Source organism: Phocoena sinus, chromosome 6, assembly GCF_008692025.1.
Source record: "Phocoena sinus isolate mPhoSin1 chromosome 6, mPhoSin1.pri, whole genome shotgun sequence".
NCBI classification, from domain to species: Eukaryota; Metazoa; Chordata; class Mammalia; order Artiodactyla; family Phocoenidae; genus Phocoena; species Phocoena sinus.
This window is the reverse complement of record NC_045768.1, coordinates 34628330-34644809: the sequence shown is the minus strand read 5'-3', so window position 1 is coordinate 34644809 and position 16480 is coordinate 34628330. Positions and strand designations below refer to the sequence as shown.

Sequence of the window (16480 nt, the reverse complement as noted above, 5' to 3'; positions counted from 1 at the left end):
TCTCCCCAAAGCGGGGAAGGCTCTGACACTGAGGACAGGGTGGTGGGACAGGAGTCAGGAAAGCTGTCTGAGGAGGGGCCTCAGCTGAGATGAGAGGATGAGGAAAGGAAACACAGAGCAGGGCTCTGAGACAGTACCGGCATATCTGTTCAGAAGGCTGAAGAAGTCAGCGGGCCTGCGGAGAGGGCTGGGAGATGAGGCCAGGAGAGATGTGCAGGCCACAGTCCGTATTTTGGACTGTACTGAAGTGAACAGCTGATTTGCATTTTGAAGGCCTTCAGGTTGTGCGGTGTGTAGAATGTGGGGGCTGTGAGGAAAGGCAGGGAGGCCAGGGAGGAGGCCACCACAGTCCACGCAAGCTCTGTGGGGCTGTGAGAGGGACACAATGCACTTCAGGTTTGTTTTGGAGGCAGAACCCGCGGGACTAGGTGACAGATTGGGTGGGAGGAGAGGGCTCTTGAGAGTCCTAGGTCTCTGGCCTGAGCGCTTGGGTGGACAGCAGAGGTGCCATTGCCTGAGATGGGAGCAAGTGGGGTTGGCGCAGGGAGATCAGGAGTTCCTTCTGAACCTCCGAGTTCAGAAGTTGAACTTGAGATTCCTGAGCATATGCCGTTTCAGCTCCCTGAGCTTAGACTCCTCAAGCAGGGAGAAAGGAATGGAAAGGAAAAGGAAAAGTGCTTCCTTACGGGGCACTTTGGCGAATGTAGCAGGAGCTGGGCTTCCCTTAGGCTCGTTAAGCTCTGCACCAGCCATAAACCTTCTCGAGTCTGGGACTCTGGGACAGGAAGTCAGTCCTGCTGTATCTGCCTTTGTGTTCCTTTTAACCCCCATTGGAGCAGGGATTGACTGGGTAAAAGTCTTTGCCCTGCCCTTTGAGTTTTCCCAGGAAAAGGTCCCCTGAGGCTTCTGACACTCAGCACCCTGAACAGCTGGGCAAACCCACTGGCCACCCAGGCACAGACTGGAGGTCAGCATTCTCCAGCCCTGTCCCTGATGCCCCATGCAGGGATCCAGAGGCACACACAGCTGGAACCTGACCACCCTCCCTCCCACCTCCTGGGAGGATTGTCTTGTGCAGCCTGGCTGTGATTCTGCCTCCTACAGGGGTCCCAGGCCCCTCTCAGCTGACCTGTTTTCTACCAGACTCGGACTCCTGACATCTCCCTGTGCTTCCCGAGGGTCCCCTCCTCCCCAGAGTTTAGCCTAGAGCCACCTATCCTCCCCATAACTGGATATAACATCAGTCAGGCACTCTTGGCACCCACAGGACACTGTTTGGGGAAAGGCACTTCTCATGGAGGGCGCTGGCATTGTGCTGGCTTCCTGGCACAGACAGACAAGGACACAAGAAGAGAGATGTGCTTATAACCTACCAGGCCCTGCCACCCTCAAAGGGACTGGGATCACTGACTCAGCATCGGCACCTCTCTGGGGTGCCTTGTCCCCTCCTTGAAAGTTTGGCCAGCCAAACCGGTCAACTTGTGTATTCATTCACACAGGACAGGACCTCTGGTGGGTGGAAGAGAAACGTGGGGTACGGGTAGATCACCGCTAGTGTAAACCAAGCCCCCAAGTTCCTGGGACAAGTGGCCAAGAAGCCAGAGCTGTTAGCAGCTCTCATAGTCGGGGCACCCGGGCTCTAGTGGGGCCACCTTAGTCCAGGGGCATTTGATTGACAAGGTTGAGAGACCCCCCCCTCTGGAGGGCCAGCCTGGGCCCCATCAGCTGCTGCCCAGGCCCTGCAGTCTTCCTTGGTGGTAGGTGTGCCATGAGGACTACATAAGAAAAAGTCTGGAAAGTGCTGCACATGTCAGGGCCCCGAGGAATGGCAGGCGTCACTGAGAACTGCTGCATTTCTGTGGCGCTTGCCCTGTGGGCAGCACATTAAGGGATTTTTATTCCAAAGCTGAGGTCGTGCTCACCCACCTGGTCCTCCCTGCTGAGATAGTTTGTCCTGGGATCCCAGCTCTCTCCTCCCACACCCAGACCCCATGAACCGTGGACCTCGGCATCACGTGCAGGGATCTGGGAAGTCCAGCGCCACTTTGTCCAGTGACTTCCCTCCCTCATCCCCCATCCTGGACAACAGGGTCACCCTGGCTGCCTCATAGGATGCGTTGTTGAAGAAGCAGATGAGGAGCGTGCTAAATGCTTAGCCCCAGTCTGGCTTTCCCAGGTTGGCCAGGCCCCTTGTGGCCCTCAGTTTCCACATGTGAAAAATGGCTCCTGCCCACCACTCACACTTGTTGTGCGGCCAGAATGGAGCAAGATCCCTGGGGGCAGACCCCAGCTTCTCACCTGAGGACTGTGGTGTCTGCTGGCAGCAGATGCCCAGGCAGTGTTTGTTGGGGGCACATCCTCAGGGCATTTTGGAATCAGTGGGCCCGGACTATTACCAATTCCCAGGGTGTCTGTGGAGACCCAGAGCTACACTGGAGGGGAGCAGTGCGGGGCGGGGAGGGGTGGGTGTGGTAGGGGGTGTTGGTTATTGTTTTCCTCTGCTTGTGCCTCAGGGAAAAGGAAATAGCCAAGAAGGAAAAAGCTCAAGAGAGTGAGAACAGCATTGCTGCCAGAGAAGTGCGGGGCCTCCCAGACGCTCCCGGTGAGCCGATGTTCAGGCATGAGGGCAGGCGTGGCCTGGGCCAGAGAGCGCTCTGTGGGGAGCTCCTGGAAGCGCTAAAGTAGAAGCACCTGAAGGTCCCAGCTGTTCCTCTGCTCAGCATCATAGAGGGCCTTCCCTGGAACCCACCTCTCCGCCCCGCCCCTCTCCCCTGGGCCTTTGCCTCTGAAGCATCTCCCCTGAACCTTCTCCCCAGCCCAGGGAGCTGGTGGGGGGAAGAGGGGCTGCCTGCACAGTCAGCATTTCCTGATGAAACCGTTTGGTAAAGGATGTAGCTCACTCGTCTGTGATTTCACAGGAGGGTTTTTCAATCTGTATCACATTACCCTGGTTTGACTTTATCCGGATATGGAGGCTCTTTTTCTTTGTAATTAAAAAAGTAATACATGCTCACTATAGAAAAAGGAAGGAGATAAAGCAGAAGGTGAAAACTCCGCCTCCACAATAGCCCCTTTCTCCGCCCAAGAGTGCCCACCGCCCATGAAACCAGATAGTGCCCCACCTGTATTCAGAGGACCGCAGAGCGCAGGGTGAGCTCACAGGCCCTAGAGCAGAGGGCCCACATGCCAACCCCTGCCGAGCCTCTGACTGCCTTTGGTCTTGCACCCCCATGCCTGAGTGTCCTATTAAGTGGCCGGTAATAGAACCTGCCTCTTGGCTTCATCCTGAGGAGTAACTGATTTAGAAGAATACCTCGTGAGTGGTAAGTGCTGGTAAGTGTTGGTAATTCTTATCTGTGTATGTGTTTTCTTCTATAAAACTTTTTTAAAAAACCCTAAATGTTCCTATTCTATACATACCATTTGGAACTTTTTTTGAGCATTTAACTGTATATGCAAGACTTAATTCCCTACAGCACTTAGGGATCACCTTCTTTGTCCTTAAGTCTCTGACACTGCCGGCCTGCTTTGGGGGGCCATCTCCTGAACCCAGGCACTTGCTGCCTTGCTGTCTTTTCCTGGGTACTCTGACCTCACCTTGGAGCTCTGAGGGCAGCCTCATCACCTCCGTTGTTCTCTCCCAGTTCCTGAGAGGTTCAGCGCCATCACCCATCAAGGGCGAGGGGATTACAAGAGGAGGGGCTATGAGAGTGCTCTGGCGAGCTTTAAGGAGGAGATCGATCAGACTGCGATGGTGAGAATTCTCCCTCTCGCTTGCCTTCTGTTCCTGGGCCATTCCAAGGGGAGGGTGGACTCCGCACAGCGCCCACCACCCCTCTTCCCAGGTCCTCAGTGGCTCACCAGGTGTAGACAGAATCGTAGTAGCCATGTTTGGATGGCTTGCTACAAGTTCTGATTATGAGCAGAACTCTATATGTCAGGTACTGTTATAACCTCCAGTTTACCGGTGAGGCCCAGAAAGTCCTGCCTGATTTGGCACGTAAGGGCCAAGTGGGAACTGGACTCTGGATCTGATGCTAAAGCCCAGTCTTTGATCTCCCTGCTCAGTCCTACTAACAAGGGACCAAACGGCCTGACCCTTAGGCACTACCCTCAACTGGCTCACTGTTCCTCTCCAGAGACCTCTAACCAGACTAATCCCTGGAATATTGCCCTTTCGGGTCCTCTCTGGGCCCCGGATCACACTCACCACTTTCTCCCTGAGCTCCCTGGATTCCGGGAGCTGGTCGTAGACCCAAAGCACCAAGAAGGTGCTCTCCCTGCCAGCTTATCACTTTCCTAATATATCCCAACTGGACTTGAGCTCTGCTGTCACCGTGAGCTCAGTGGCTTTGGTCACACAACCGAACTGAGCCTCAGTTTCCTCATCTGAAACACTCTTGGAATTATTTCACTGGCCACTTCTTTAATGAATATTTGTTGAGCTCCAACCATGGGCCAGGCATAAGGTCAGCACGTACTTTGCCGGCTATGATGAGGACCAAGTGAGTCTGAGGACAAGGCCTCACACATGACATGTGTCCCGAATAGTGCTGCCCTTGTGCTCTGGCTGTGAACAATTAGTAAATCTGAACTCTGTAGGTCTAGGTAAGAGTTGCTATTTTTGAGAGAGGACCGCAGCTGGCACTTCCCTACTATAGGGTTGGGGGGGGTCCTTCCCATCCCAGGGGTGTTGATACCATAGCCCTCGCCCTCCTGGCCTGTTTTAGGAAATGGAACCTCTCATCGTGGAGCCAGGAGCCCTTCTTTTAAAAAAGCTGGCTGAGTCTGACGAAGACATCAACAATCTCTTCGAAAAGGTGGAAAACGACAGCAACCTTGAAGACTACACCATCCAAGTAGGGGTCCCCTCGTGGCGGAACCCGCCCTACCTGCGTCCTGTTCCTTTCTTCCCTGCCACCTGTTCTCCCAGCCTGACCCAAACTTCTTGGCACAGACCCTGTTGGAGCTGCGGGATCAGGTGGCCGAGAAGTTCCTGCTCCAGAAGCAGGAGATCAAGGAGCTGGACAAGACGCTGCACTCGCTTGAGTTCTCCCGGGCAGATAAAGTGAGTTGGCCTCCAGATGTGCTCTTGGTGATTTTCACTTGTGGGATTTATGAGTCATCACCTGTTTTTAGTTCTCCAGGAGAAGGGAGTCACTCACTGTGGTGCCTTGTCATTTCTAGCTAAAAAGTGTGTTGAAGAAATATGTGGAAATCATAGAGAAAACTTCCTACCTCATGCAGCCCGACGTGTACAGGCTGATTGATAAAGAAGCCATGGTGAGTGGTTTTCACGTGCAGGGGATGAGCCCGCGGGAGCAGGACCCCAGGATGCCCTAGAGCCTGGGTCTCAGGAATGATGGGCTTCTCATATATAACATTTCCAAGTAACTCAGGTTGGCTACTTGAGTTCAGAACTAGAGTCTTTGTTAAGTATTTTCAATAGAAATCTCTCTAGTACATTTTATACTTCCCTGCCATGTTCCCTGCCAGTTAACCTAATACTGTGTCATCAGTGTGACCAATGCTAATTTTATGAGCACCTACGGGGCCGTGTCTCAGCTACCATGTGCGATGCTACGTGTGCTACAAGACAGAGGCATGATCTCACAACTGTTGTGGTCTCAGGGTGGTGTGTGCACTCATAAGTGACCTCAGCATGCCCTGTATGTCTAGTTTTTCTAGTGGTTCTTGTCTTTCCTCCTGCTGTCAGTCTATTGCTGAACCATGCCTGCTCCTCTGGCTCTGTCCCCACTGCTTCTCTGTCCACACCCTCAGCCTCCTCCAAATGCTTCCTTTGGGATAAAAAAAAATACAAGAAAATCAAGGTTGTTCATGAAAGGACACTTCTTTCGGCTACTCAGAGGTACATTCTCTTGCATAGGTTTCTAGGTCCTGTACAGAAAGCTGGGCTTGCCGGTTAATGGGCCTCCTGGCAGCACGCAGGGTAGAAGGGGTACAGTGTTCAGAATCACAGATGGGCTCCAGCCCAGGTCTGTGCCTTGGGGTCCTGGACAAAGCACAGACAGAGAGAGAGCACAGACCCCCCTCTCCACTGCCCAGACATGAAAGTTCCTGAAATTACTCAGCCCCAGCACCTAGAACTCCGTGTCCATAAAATGAGGATAGTGATACTTAAACACCAGTATTTGGGGGGAGGATGACATAAGAGAACGCAGCAGTGGCCGCTCTCATTTTGAGACAAGCAGGAGTTCCTAACTTTGAGCCATTTGATCGATTAGGGGAGTCAGAGTTAACAGTGTCCCACTTACGTTTCGACATTTGACTTTCCTGTGTTTATTGTATGCATAACAACTGGTACTTTCTACTTGCTCTGTGTGCATCATCTCGTTTAACTTCACCAATTCCTTGTGCTGTAAATGGCATTTCCTTGTGCTGTAAATGGCATTATCTTTACATTATGGCTACGGAATTGGAGATTCAGGGGATACTTGCCAATGCCCCCCAGCTGGGAACAGCCAGCATCAAACCTCGGTTTTCAGTGAAAATTGTTACTGAAATTTCTGCCTGCTGAGCTTGGCGGTTCTCACCCTTGCCCCAGGGCAGTGCATAGAGGGCTTGGGGACATGTGTGGGGCATTTTTGGCTGTCCCAGTCCTTCGGGGACTCGGGAGAGGCTGCTCTCATTTAAGGGGGTGGAGAGGCTAAATGGTAGAACAGTGTCACACCGTGAAGAATCGTCCCGACTGCCATGCCAAAGGTGCCCTGGTGAGGTCCGCTGGGAGGACTGCCAAAGAATGTCCTAGCTCTGATCTCATTTGGTAATTGGGTACTGGTTCTCATCACAGCCATATGTGGCTGGTCCCCGGTAGCATGAGCGCTCTGCTTTTGGAACAAATTTCTAAAAAAATAGTTAAACACTGAAAGCCTGCTGAAGTGCTTAACTCCAGTGAACTTAGAATCACCTTTTTAAACAAACAGTCTGAGGTGGCCTTGGAGCTGGGTTGAAACTCACGTGGTCAGGGTTCATGGTTAAGCCTTCAGGAAAGACTGTTGTCATGTCCGTAGCCGCTGAGCCCCAGGCAGCTTCCTTGAGTGCCCAGCGACCCCATAGTACTCCTCAGACGCTGCCACGGCCCTGCTCGGCCCTCGGCCCGCAGCTCACCAGCCCCCTCTCCAACTGAGCCTTGTTCTGACCTTGGAGAGCCCCCGCTCTATCTAGAGCCTGCCCACCTGTTACTGCAGATCATAAACCACGCCCTGCTGGGCAACCGGAGGGCCCTCGCCCAGCTGTTTGTCAACCTGATGGAGGCCGTGCTGCAGCAGGAGCTCGATGGCCACCGCCGCTGGCAGGGCCTGGTGGATGCCTGGAAGGCTCTCAAGAAGGAGGACCTGGTGCAGGGTTTCAGGTCGGTGGCTGCCCACACCACCCGAGGCTCTCCCCCTGCCCCCCTGGGCGGCAGCATAGGTGGGCAAGGGGGCCACATTCTCCCTCCCTTTGTGGTTACTTTAAAAGGCTCTTGCTTTTTCTGGTGGTAAAAGTAATAGGTGCTCTTTTTTAAAAGTCAAAATAGATAAAAGTATAAGGAAGAAATTAAAAATCACCATTAATTCCTCACCACAGTGAGAAGCACGGCTGATATTTTGGTATATTTTCTCCCAGGCTTCTTTAGACACATACTGCGTATGTAGATTTGTATCTTATTTTCTTCGTACACATTTTCTCATAAGCATTTTCTGAGCACTGTACAAATTGTTTGAAAATGTTAGTCTGATTATCTGCCCACTGTCCACTCTACTATTACTGGGCCAAGGAGAATGGCCATCCCTCAGGCTTGGAACACTTCCCACCCTGTGGTAGCAGGTTTTACCCATGGGAGGCAGGGTGAAGAGAGCGCCCATCTCCAAGCTCCCTCCACCAGATGGCACTTTTGTTAATACTGACACAAGGGTCCTGGAGCTTTTGGCCAATAAGGAAGGCTTTCTTTTGCTAAGAAAGGGACTCTTGGGACCAAGATGTCTGAGGACACCAAAGAGTGTCTGTCTGTGCTGTAGCCGTGGGGATGGGAGGCCCATCTGTACGCCCACATTTCTAGATGGAGAGCACCAGAGTCTGACTCTGGGGAGGAAGGAAAAGTGTATTGAGGTCTGGCTGCACCTGTACTTTCCCTGTGACCTTGGTCAAGGGCTTGAACATACAGAGCCTTCTGCAGGTGCACCCTAACTGGTGATAGGGTTTCAGTGATGGTCAACAAGATGCTGCATGGAAAGTGCCTGGTCTCGGCCTGGGCGTGGGCTTGGGAGGTTGTTAAGATGTCAGTAACCATCATCGGCAGTGATGGCAGGTGCTGACACGTCCTGGGCACTTCCCAGGAGCCAGGCACAGTGCTAAGGGCTTTGCTCACATTATCTTGCTGGGTCCTCACAAGTACTCCTTGAGGAAGGTGCTGTCATTAGCTCCATCACAGAAGAGGAAACTGAGATTCAGCGGGGGCAACTTGCCCAAGGTCACAGGGCTGGAGGCAGCAGTCAGGACCCACACCCGATCTGTGCCTGCTGGTCCCTCCATTCTTCTCTCCCCCGCTCTCCTTCCCTCTCTTTCTTTCCTCCTTTCCTCAGATGCCCGGATGGAGGGGAAGGGGCTGGGAGTGGTGTCCGGGTGCTAGGGTTCTGAACGTTCTTACCGTGGGTCTCATCCCTTCTCTCCCATCCACCTTGCCCCTCCCCTCCTCTGCATGGTGCTGACGTGTCTGGACGCCCAGTGAGTTCATGGCCAGTGAAAGGATCCAGACTCCTCCAGCTGTGCAGATGGAGCTGGAGACCATGTTTAAGAACCAGAGCGCCCTGCAGCAAAAGCGGCTGGACCATCTCTGCACCATCTGGTACAGAAGGAGGGGCCGCTGGGGAGGGGCACCTTTCGGGGGTCCATGGGGGAGGCAGGCACAGTCCTCAGCGTTGACCTTTCTTCTGAGGTGTCCTCCAGACCCGGCCGTCTCCCAGTTCTATGGTCCTGGGCTGGTTGCCTGGGTCCATGTTCTGGGGTGTCCCAGCCCCAGTGGCAGCAGGGCACGTGACACATTTGCTGCAGAAAGAAGTTTAGTGTGGTTCTGCCGAAGAGCTTGGAAGGGGGTAATGACAGGGGCGAGGTCGGAGGGGAGCGGGGGAAGGAGGGGCCAGGTCAGGGGCTAGACTTTTCCTGAGGGCAGTGGGGAGCAGAGTGACTCCATCAGATCTGCAGTTTGGAGGGTGGGTAGAGGGGTATGAATGAAGCTGAAGGCTTGGAGGCTGGTGAGGAGGCTGCTCCCTCTGACAGGGACCTGTCAGAGGCTGTGGATGCTTCCCTCACACCTGGGTCCAGCTCTGATCCCATGATAAGCTCTTTGGCGGGGGCATACTGACTGTTCTAGACCCTGGAAGCCCACCGTCAGGGGAGCCCGTAGCATCCACCCTTAGCAGCAGGATGGAGCCTGTGTGGTCCTGCAAGGCAAAGACATTTCATGTGTTGGGACCCGTGCACCTCCTTGGTCCTTTGGACGCTGGGATGGTCCCTCGTTGGACACTGGGATGCAGGTTCTTCCCGTCTCCCCACCACAGAGCTCAAGTTCTCCTGGGACGTAAATGACTATTAGGACCCCCACAACGTGAGCCAGAAGGACTCCCTCAGGATTGGCATCTCCTGCCCCATGTGCAGCCACATTTTCATGCAGTGTGAAATTAACGTGGATAAAAATCTCAACACAAGGAAAAGTGCTTTTGTTGTTTTCTCTGACTCCACTTATTTCTGACTCTGAGTCCCTGTTCATAAAGCTGGGCAAAACTTAGCCTTTCTTGGGGATCCTGTCCACTGAGGGAAAGTTACGGAATCCCACCCAAAGCCAGGCCTGGTGGTGGGAGTCTGGTCATCAGAGTTTGGTCCACACACATGCGGCTGGGCAACTGCTGCTGCTTCCAGACTGTTGGACGCAGGAATCTTGAGGAGGCTGCTCTGAGCCCCTGAGTCCTCACATCCAGGCAACCGTTGCTGTCCAGAGATGTGGGTCTTGCAGCTGCTCCCATGGTGCCACCAGGAAGTAGGCTGGTGGTACTGCCAGGCTGGCACTGCCAGGCACCCGCCATCCTGCTGTGTCTGCACCTCCCCCCAGCCCCTTTCTATTGGGTGAGGAGACAGTCCTGGTCCCCAGCACCCTCCTCCTCCCCAGGGCTCTCAGCCGACTCCCACAAATGCCTTCTCCTCAACAGTGTTCTCGACTCTCCTAAGAACTTAGACTTTTGCAGACAAAATGCAGAAAGATTTTTAGGCTGATGTCTTTTATGCCCCACCACATCCCTCATACAGGCTGTGAATGTGGGGCTGACGGCTGCCTGAGTGGAGGGGAGAGACAGGGCCAAAGACCTGGAGAAAAATGCATTCATTGATGCTTCTGGCCAAAGCTGGGACACACTGTATAATGGCAGTGTCTGCAGGCAGAGCATGGAGCTGGGTGTGTGATATGACTTGGCCTGGAGGAAGGTGGGGGCAATTCTAAGAAATCAGAGGCAAGAGCACATTTATAGGACATAGGACCCAGCAGTGGGAATATATAAAAAGGTGAAGTCAGAACATAATCCCACTGTCTGGAAGCATTGCAAACACAATGCTTAAACACACAACTTAAAGTTGCAAAGCCTTGATCACAGAATTCCAGTGAGTGTCGAGCGAAGGTTTGGGTTTGTGGTATTTGTGCAAAGAGGTCTGGACAGCTCCCACAAAGCACACTGTGTAGACACCACCTATGTTTCCTTGACCTGTCAGCGGCTGCTGGGGAGCCTTCTAATCAAGCCTGAGGAGCTGTTCCATGGAACTGCCTCATATGGGATCACACGTATCGCCCACGTCCCATTCCGGCCCAGAGCTCCAGGCCTTCCTCTGTAAACCCATAGCCCCAGATGCCCGGCGAGGATCCTTGTTTTGGCGCATGCCAGGCCCTCTGCAGGCTTGTGGGCAGTGATGGCAGAGGGGTGGGGAGTCTTATTAAGATTCCCAGGGCCCCAAGAGGGAGTTATCCAAAATCCCAGGAGAATCCCCATGGATTTTCCTGGACCCAGTAAGTATATGTGCATGTAATTTAAAAATAGTTTTTAAAAATAAAATTTGCATTTTGGAGTAATGTTAGATTTACAGAAAAGTTACAAAGGTAGCACACAGAATTCCTGTATACTCCTAATCCAGTTTCCCTAATGTTGTCATCTTACACTGCCCATGGACACTTGTCAACACTAAGAAATTAACTTTGATGAGTTCCCATTAAGTAAACACCAGACTTTTTCGGATTTCACCAGTTTTTCCACTAATGTCCTTTTTCTGTTCCAGGACCCAATCTAGGATGCCACAATCTAGGCCCAGTCTAGGGTGCCACATTGCATTTAGTACAATGTTTAGACTTGAGATTATGCCCTGCACACTCTTGTAGCTACCTTTTGCTCTTTACTGTCCCACTATGAGGGGGCTGCCCAAGACCATCCTGGGTTACACGTCTTGTCTGACGTAATTGTTAATCTCATCCCCCTTTCACTGGCAAAATGTCCTGGTTTGGACAATAAATAGCATGTCATACGCATTTTTCCACATCAGTAAACACCACCTGTAACTTCCTTAGTGGCTTAAAGCAACAATCATTTTTTGCTTCTCATGATTCTGTGAGCTGGCCGAGCAGTTCCCTGTGGCTGGGCTGGATGGCCTTACTCCCGTGTCTGGAGCCTCAGCTGGGGCAGCTGGGGCCTCTCTCCACTTGCTCCCTCAGCCTCCAGGAGGCTAATCCAGGCTTGTAGGCATGGTGGCTGTGCTGGCAGAAGAGCTCCCTACAGCAAGAGAGGGCAAGTGGAATGCATAAGCCCTTTCCCCAAGCCTTTTCTGTGTCATGTTTGCTAGTGTCGCACTGGCCAAAGCAAATCTCATGGCCAAGCCCAGATCCAGGGGTGGAAAAATAGACTCCACCTGCTGGTGGGAGGACCTAACGATACTGACCATTTTTCAATCTGCTACATGGTTTTTAGTGACTACAGAAAAGAATTCATGTATTTTATTCAGACAAGTCCGTATTGTTGGAATGAAGGTTGTTTTTGATTTTTTGAGTGTTTATAAACAGTACTGTTAAGCAACGGTCTTAATGCATAAACTCTGTATGCATTTTATATTGTTATCTCTCATTAGGTTCCTCGAAGTGGCTTCCTGGGTCGTGTGATAACCATTTGGTTTTTTTCCATTAGGAAAATTCAGTTTTATTTTCTAAGTAACATGCTCAATAATGTTATTAGACCTTTTCACAAGGTATGCTTTTAGCACCAGGAAATCCCCAACAGGTCACTCATTTCATCGGTATTTACGTAGATACTTCCCTAGACCCGTGTTCCTTGAAGATGCTACCAATTTTGGTAAGTGAATGTTTTATTCAAGTATGGCTCACGTGTCACATCTTCCTTCCCCAGTGACCTCCTGCCCCCCAATTACAGCAAAGCTCAGCTGACTGAATGGCGTTCTACTCTCAGCTCCCTGAATAAGCACCTTGGTGAGTGACGTTTGTGGGAAACCACTTGAGTGTCGCCAGAACTCTGCTCAAGTAGTAGCTTTGTAGCAGCTTCAGTCTGTCAGCCAGTCATTTATGTGAGAGTCTGTTATAAACTCAGGAGTAAGTGGCAAGTCCCTCTTGGGGAAGAAGGGTTGGGGTGTGGAGAGAAGAGTAAGCGCTGAGGGTTTATCTCGGACCCCCAGACCTTGCCTGGCAGAGCCCCACCTCCTCCCACCACCTCCCAAGTTACTTCCCAGCTGGTCCCACACTCTGACCCCTGACCACAGCGTGGAGCCAGAGGGATGGCTCCAAGGACCACCTGTGAGGACGGCTCAGGGGCCAGACCCTGGATGTATGAGGTGCACTGTCCCCACTCTGGGACCTAGGGGAAGTCATGGCCTCTCTTGGCCTCCAATTCCTCCTCCATAAAATAGGAATCTCAAGAGGAATAATAAATGTACCTACCTTGTGGGGTTGATGTAAGAATCACGTGCAATCCTGCAGTCCAGTCATAGTTCAGTGGCTGGCTTACTCGGCGCTCAAGAATAAATAATAACGTTTAGAAATTCTCTATAACCAGGGTCCTCAAACTCCAGCCCGCGGGCCACTGCCCATTAGTAAATAGGGGTCATTGGGACACAGCTCCACTCATTTGTTTACATACTGTCTCTGGCTGCATCTGCTCTATAACAGCAGAAATGAGTGGTTGCAGCAGAGACTGTGTGGCTCTCAAAGCTGGAAATATTACTGTCTAGCAGAGTTTGCCAAGTCTTGCTCTAGAAGATATATTCAATACAGTATTTCAATCTCCTCTGAGGCAACCCAGTGAGGTCAGTGGTGTCATTGCCCCTCTGTGATAGAGAAGGATTCGGAGGCACAGAGAGGTGAAGTGTCCTGCCCAAGGTCACACAGCTAAGGAAGTGTCACAGCCAGACTTGACCTGGGTGCTTTGGTTAGTAGTACCCACCACTGCTCCCAGGCCTCTCGGGTTTATAATTCCAAAGGTATTATAATATAATTCCAAAGGTATTATAATTATATTATAATACCGAGCATAAGAGTCCCGAGACCGTAAATAATAGCAATGGCTGCCATTCACTGGACGCCTCCTAGGAGCAAGTGTGGCGCTGGGCCCTGGTAGCCAGCAGGGTGGATCTCTCTTGAGTGCTTCCAGTCCAGAGCGGAAGTCAGACCACGCAGGATGTTACAGCAGGGAGTGGACAGGTGGCCAGCTACATGAATGTGTATTTGGGGGCACAGCCTGGTTAAAGGTTATAAGACACCTTGCCAAGGAAGTGATCATCCAGTTGAGACCTGCAAGGCAAGTACAAGGTAGCCAGGCCCAGGGGTCAGGGGAGCTTTCTAAGCCAGAAGACTAGTATGTGGGGAGGCTGAGAGGTCAGACAGAGCTGGGGCCTTCAGGGAAAGGAGAAGGTGGCAGGCGAGGCTGGAAGATGCCAGAGGGCCAGACTGTGCTGGCCACGTGGCCATGTGCGGAAGGCTGAACTTTATCCTGAAGGTAGTGGGAACCCAGTGGAAGGTTCTGAGCTGGGAGTGATAAGGTTAGAGCGGGGAACGGATCAGAGGAGTACAGGAACAGAAGCACAGAGACCCGGGGCGGAGCTTCATCATAGTGACTTCATAGGAAGGGTGGAGGTGTGCTGGCCTAGGCAGCGGCCCTGGGGATGGGAGAAACCAGCTTTATGGCCTCTCCTCACCAGTTCCACTACACATCTACCCTCCCCAGTGTTGTGTTTTTTTTTTTTTTTTCGGTACGCGGGTCTCTCACTGTCGTGGCCTCTCCTGTTGCGGAGCACAGGCTCTGGACGCGCAGGCTCAGCGGCCATGGCTCACGGGCCCAGCCGCTCCGCAGCATGTGGGATCCTCCCGGACCAGGGCACGAACCCGTGTCCCCTGCGTCGGCAGGTGGACTCTCAACCACTGCACCACCAGGGAAGCCCTCCCCTCCCCAGTGTTCTAACTGCCATCCAGCCTGCCCTACTCCCAGCCCTTGTCAAGGAACAACCACCACACAATCTTTGTGTTATCTTTCAGTTTCTAGAACTGCCAGGAACATTAAACTTCAGTTCCTTATCTTAGACACCAAGAGATACACCGAGGTGACTATAAACCAGAAACAGTAGGGCGGAGGAAGAGGAGAAGATCAATCAATCAATTAATCAATCCATCAGCTTTGGAATGTTCCGCTGGTCCATTCACTTCTTAAGGGGTTCACCACAGACATGATCTGTAAACGCTCCTTAATTTGCACCTGGTTACTGTTCTGTGACGTGGTGCAACTCCCCCAGAAGAATTTCACCAGCCTGGAAACTGAGTCAAGAATTAGGGTCAGAACAGAAAAAGGTGGCTTCTCATTTGAGGTCCTTATCTTGGGGTGTCAGGAACTTTGAGGCGAGGAAGATAGCAGCCCCTGATCTAAATTATCCCCGTTGTTGAGGCACTTGGCTGGGGAGAAGCCTCTGCCCTGAGCGACGGGGAAACTCCTCTTGCCAACCTCCCCTCTTCTTCTGGAAGAGCTGCTGACGTCTTTTTTCCACCTATGGAGATGCCTACCACGTGGACTGCATGATGCGGATCCGCTTGCAGTATGAGAAGACCTGGCAGGAGTGCCTGGCCCAAGTGCAGAAGTGCAAGGTGGGTGCCCGTCCTGGCCCGTCTGAGGAGAGGAGTACAGGGCATGCCCCTGCCCCTCTCCAGCCCGCACCCCCTGCTTTCCCTCCACGCTGGCCTCTGGGCATTCTGAAGCTGTTCCCTCAGCCTGGACCCTCTTCTCCCCAGCTGTTCCCACCCACCCCTCAGTGGCCCCCAACATGACCTCCTCCAGGAAGCCTTCCCTGACCCCACGGACAAAGTTTCCCCCTCTGATCACCTCAGCCTTCACCCTTGACCCTCTGTATCACTTCACTTTATTTATTCAGTGGAGGTCATGTCATGGGAGTTATTTCCAATGCTTCCCTTTTGTAGATAGTGTTGCCACTGGCATCACACACAACTTCACTCCACCCGCCCACCTCTGTTAGAGGGTGAGACAGCGAGTCCTCTCACAACCCCCTTCAATTACAATGCCTGGTTTTCTGAGGTGCAAGGACATACTGTGTCAGAATGTCCCCTCCCTGCATCCTTGGGAAAACTGTTTAGATGAAAAACCCCCAAAAGCCTAATCATTTTGAAGATGGTAATCTGCCGGCTCCAGCGGTGGTAGGAGTCCCCAAGCCATGAGGGTCTCACCTGTGGGCCCCAGGAAGCGCCTGTTCCTCCATCCACCCCTCCTGTGTGTGTCTGTCGAGCTTTGGCTCTGCCACCAAGACTCTGAGGTGAGCAGCGTTCAGGGGAGCAGAGCGCTCTCCAGTGCGATGCACGGTGTGGGCGCTGTGGTCTCTGGGGGCTGTGCCACAGTCCTGCACCCACTCTCATCAAATCCTACAAGGCCCTGCAGAGTGGGTGTCGCTGGCCCCATCTGGAGGTGAGAAGACCAGTTTGCAAAAGGCCCAGGGGCTGTCCGAGCCCACAGGGCTCTGCCCACTTGCTCTGTGGCCTTAGGGGCAGTCACGTGCCTCTCAGTCAGCCCTTTAGGGGCGTCAGACTTTAGGAGTAAAGCCTGGAGGGAAACCTCGTGCCCTTGGAGAGCCTCCCCAAGACCACACCCTCAGCGCTCACCACCTCGGCACTCACGCCCTCCCCAGAGCCCCATGGCCCTGTGGCCCTGAGTGCTGACGCCTTGTACCCATGCTCGTGGCCCCTGGTTGGGTGCATGCAGGGGGTGAATGCTGACGTCCTCATGTACCCCAAGAGCACTCTGAGCCTGACAGGGGGCGCCTGGTGTTCCTGGGCAGCGGCATTGGAAGTATACCACTGGAGACACGTTTTTAGTTTGGGGGAGGTTGATTTATTCTAGATTTTGCACATAAATCAAGTCTTTATTAATATAGAGAGCTGGCTTTCCAGTTGGCG

General features: G+C 52.7%; 1 protein-coding gene across 1 annotated transcript in view; it reads left to right on the top strand.

Annotated features, from left to right (window-relative positions):
- The window catches only part of CCDC180 (coiled-coil domain containing 180), a 75213-nt gene that overhangs the window by 21431 nt on the left and 37302 nt on the right, over window positions 1–16480 (top strand). The window contains 9 exon segments of the mRNA XM_032633865.1: window positions 2514–2602; window positions 3645–3754; window positions 4731–4859; window positions 4958–5068; window positions 5188–5283; window positions 7209–7372; window positions 8726–8845; window positions 12429–12508; window positions 15075–15163. Of these exon segments, the coding sequence (XP_032489756.1) occupies window positions 2514–2602; window positions 3645–3754; window positions 4731–4859; window positions 4958–5068; window positions 5188–5283; window positions 7209–7372; window positions 8726–8845; window positions 12429–12508; window positions 15075–15163 (988 nt within the window).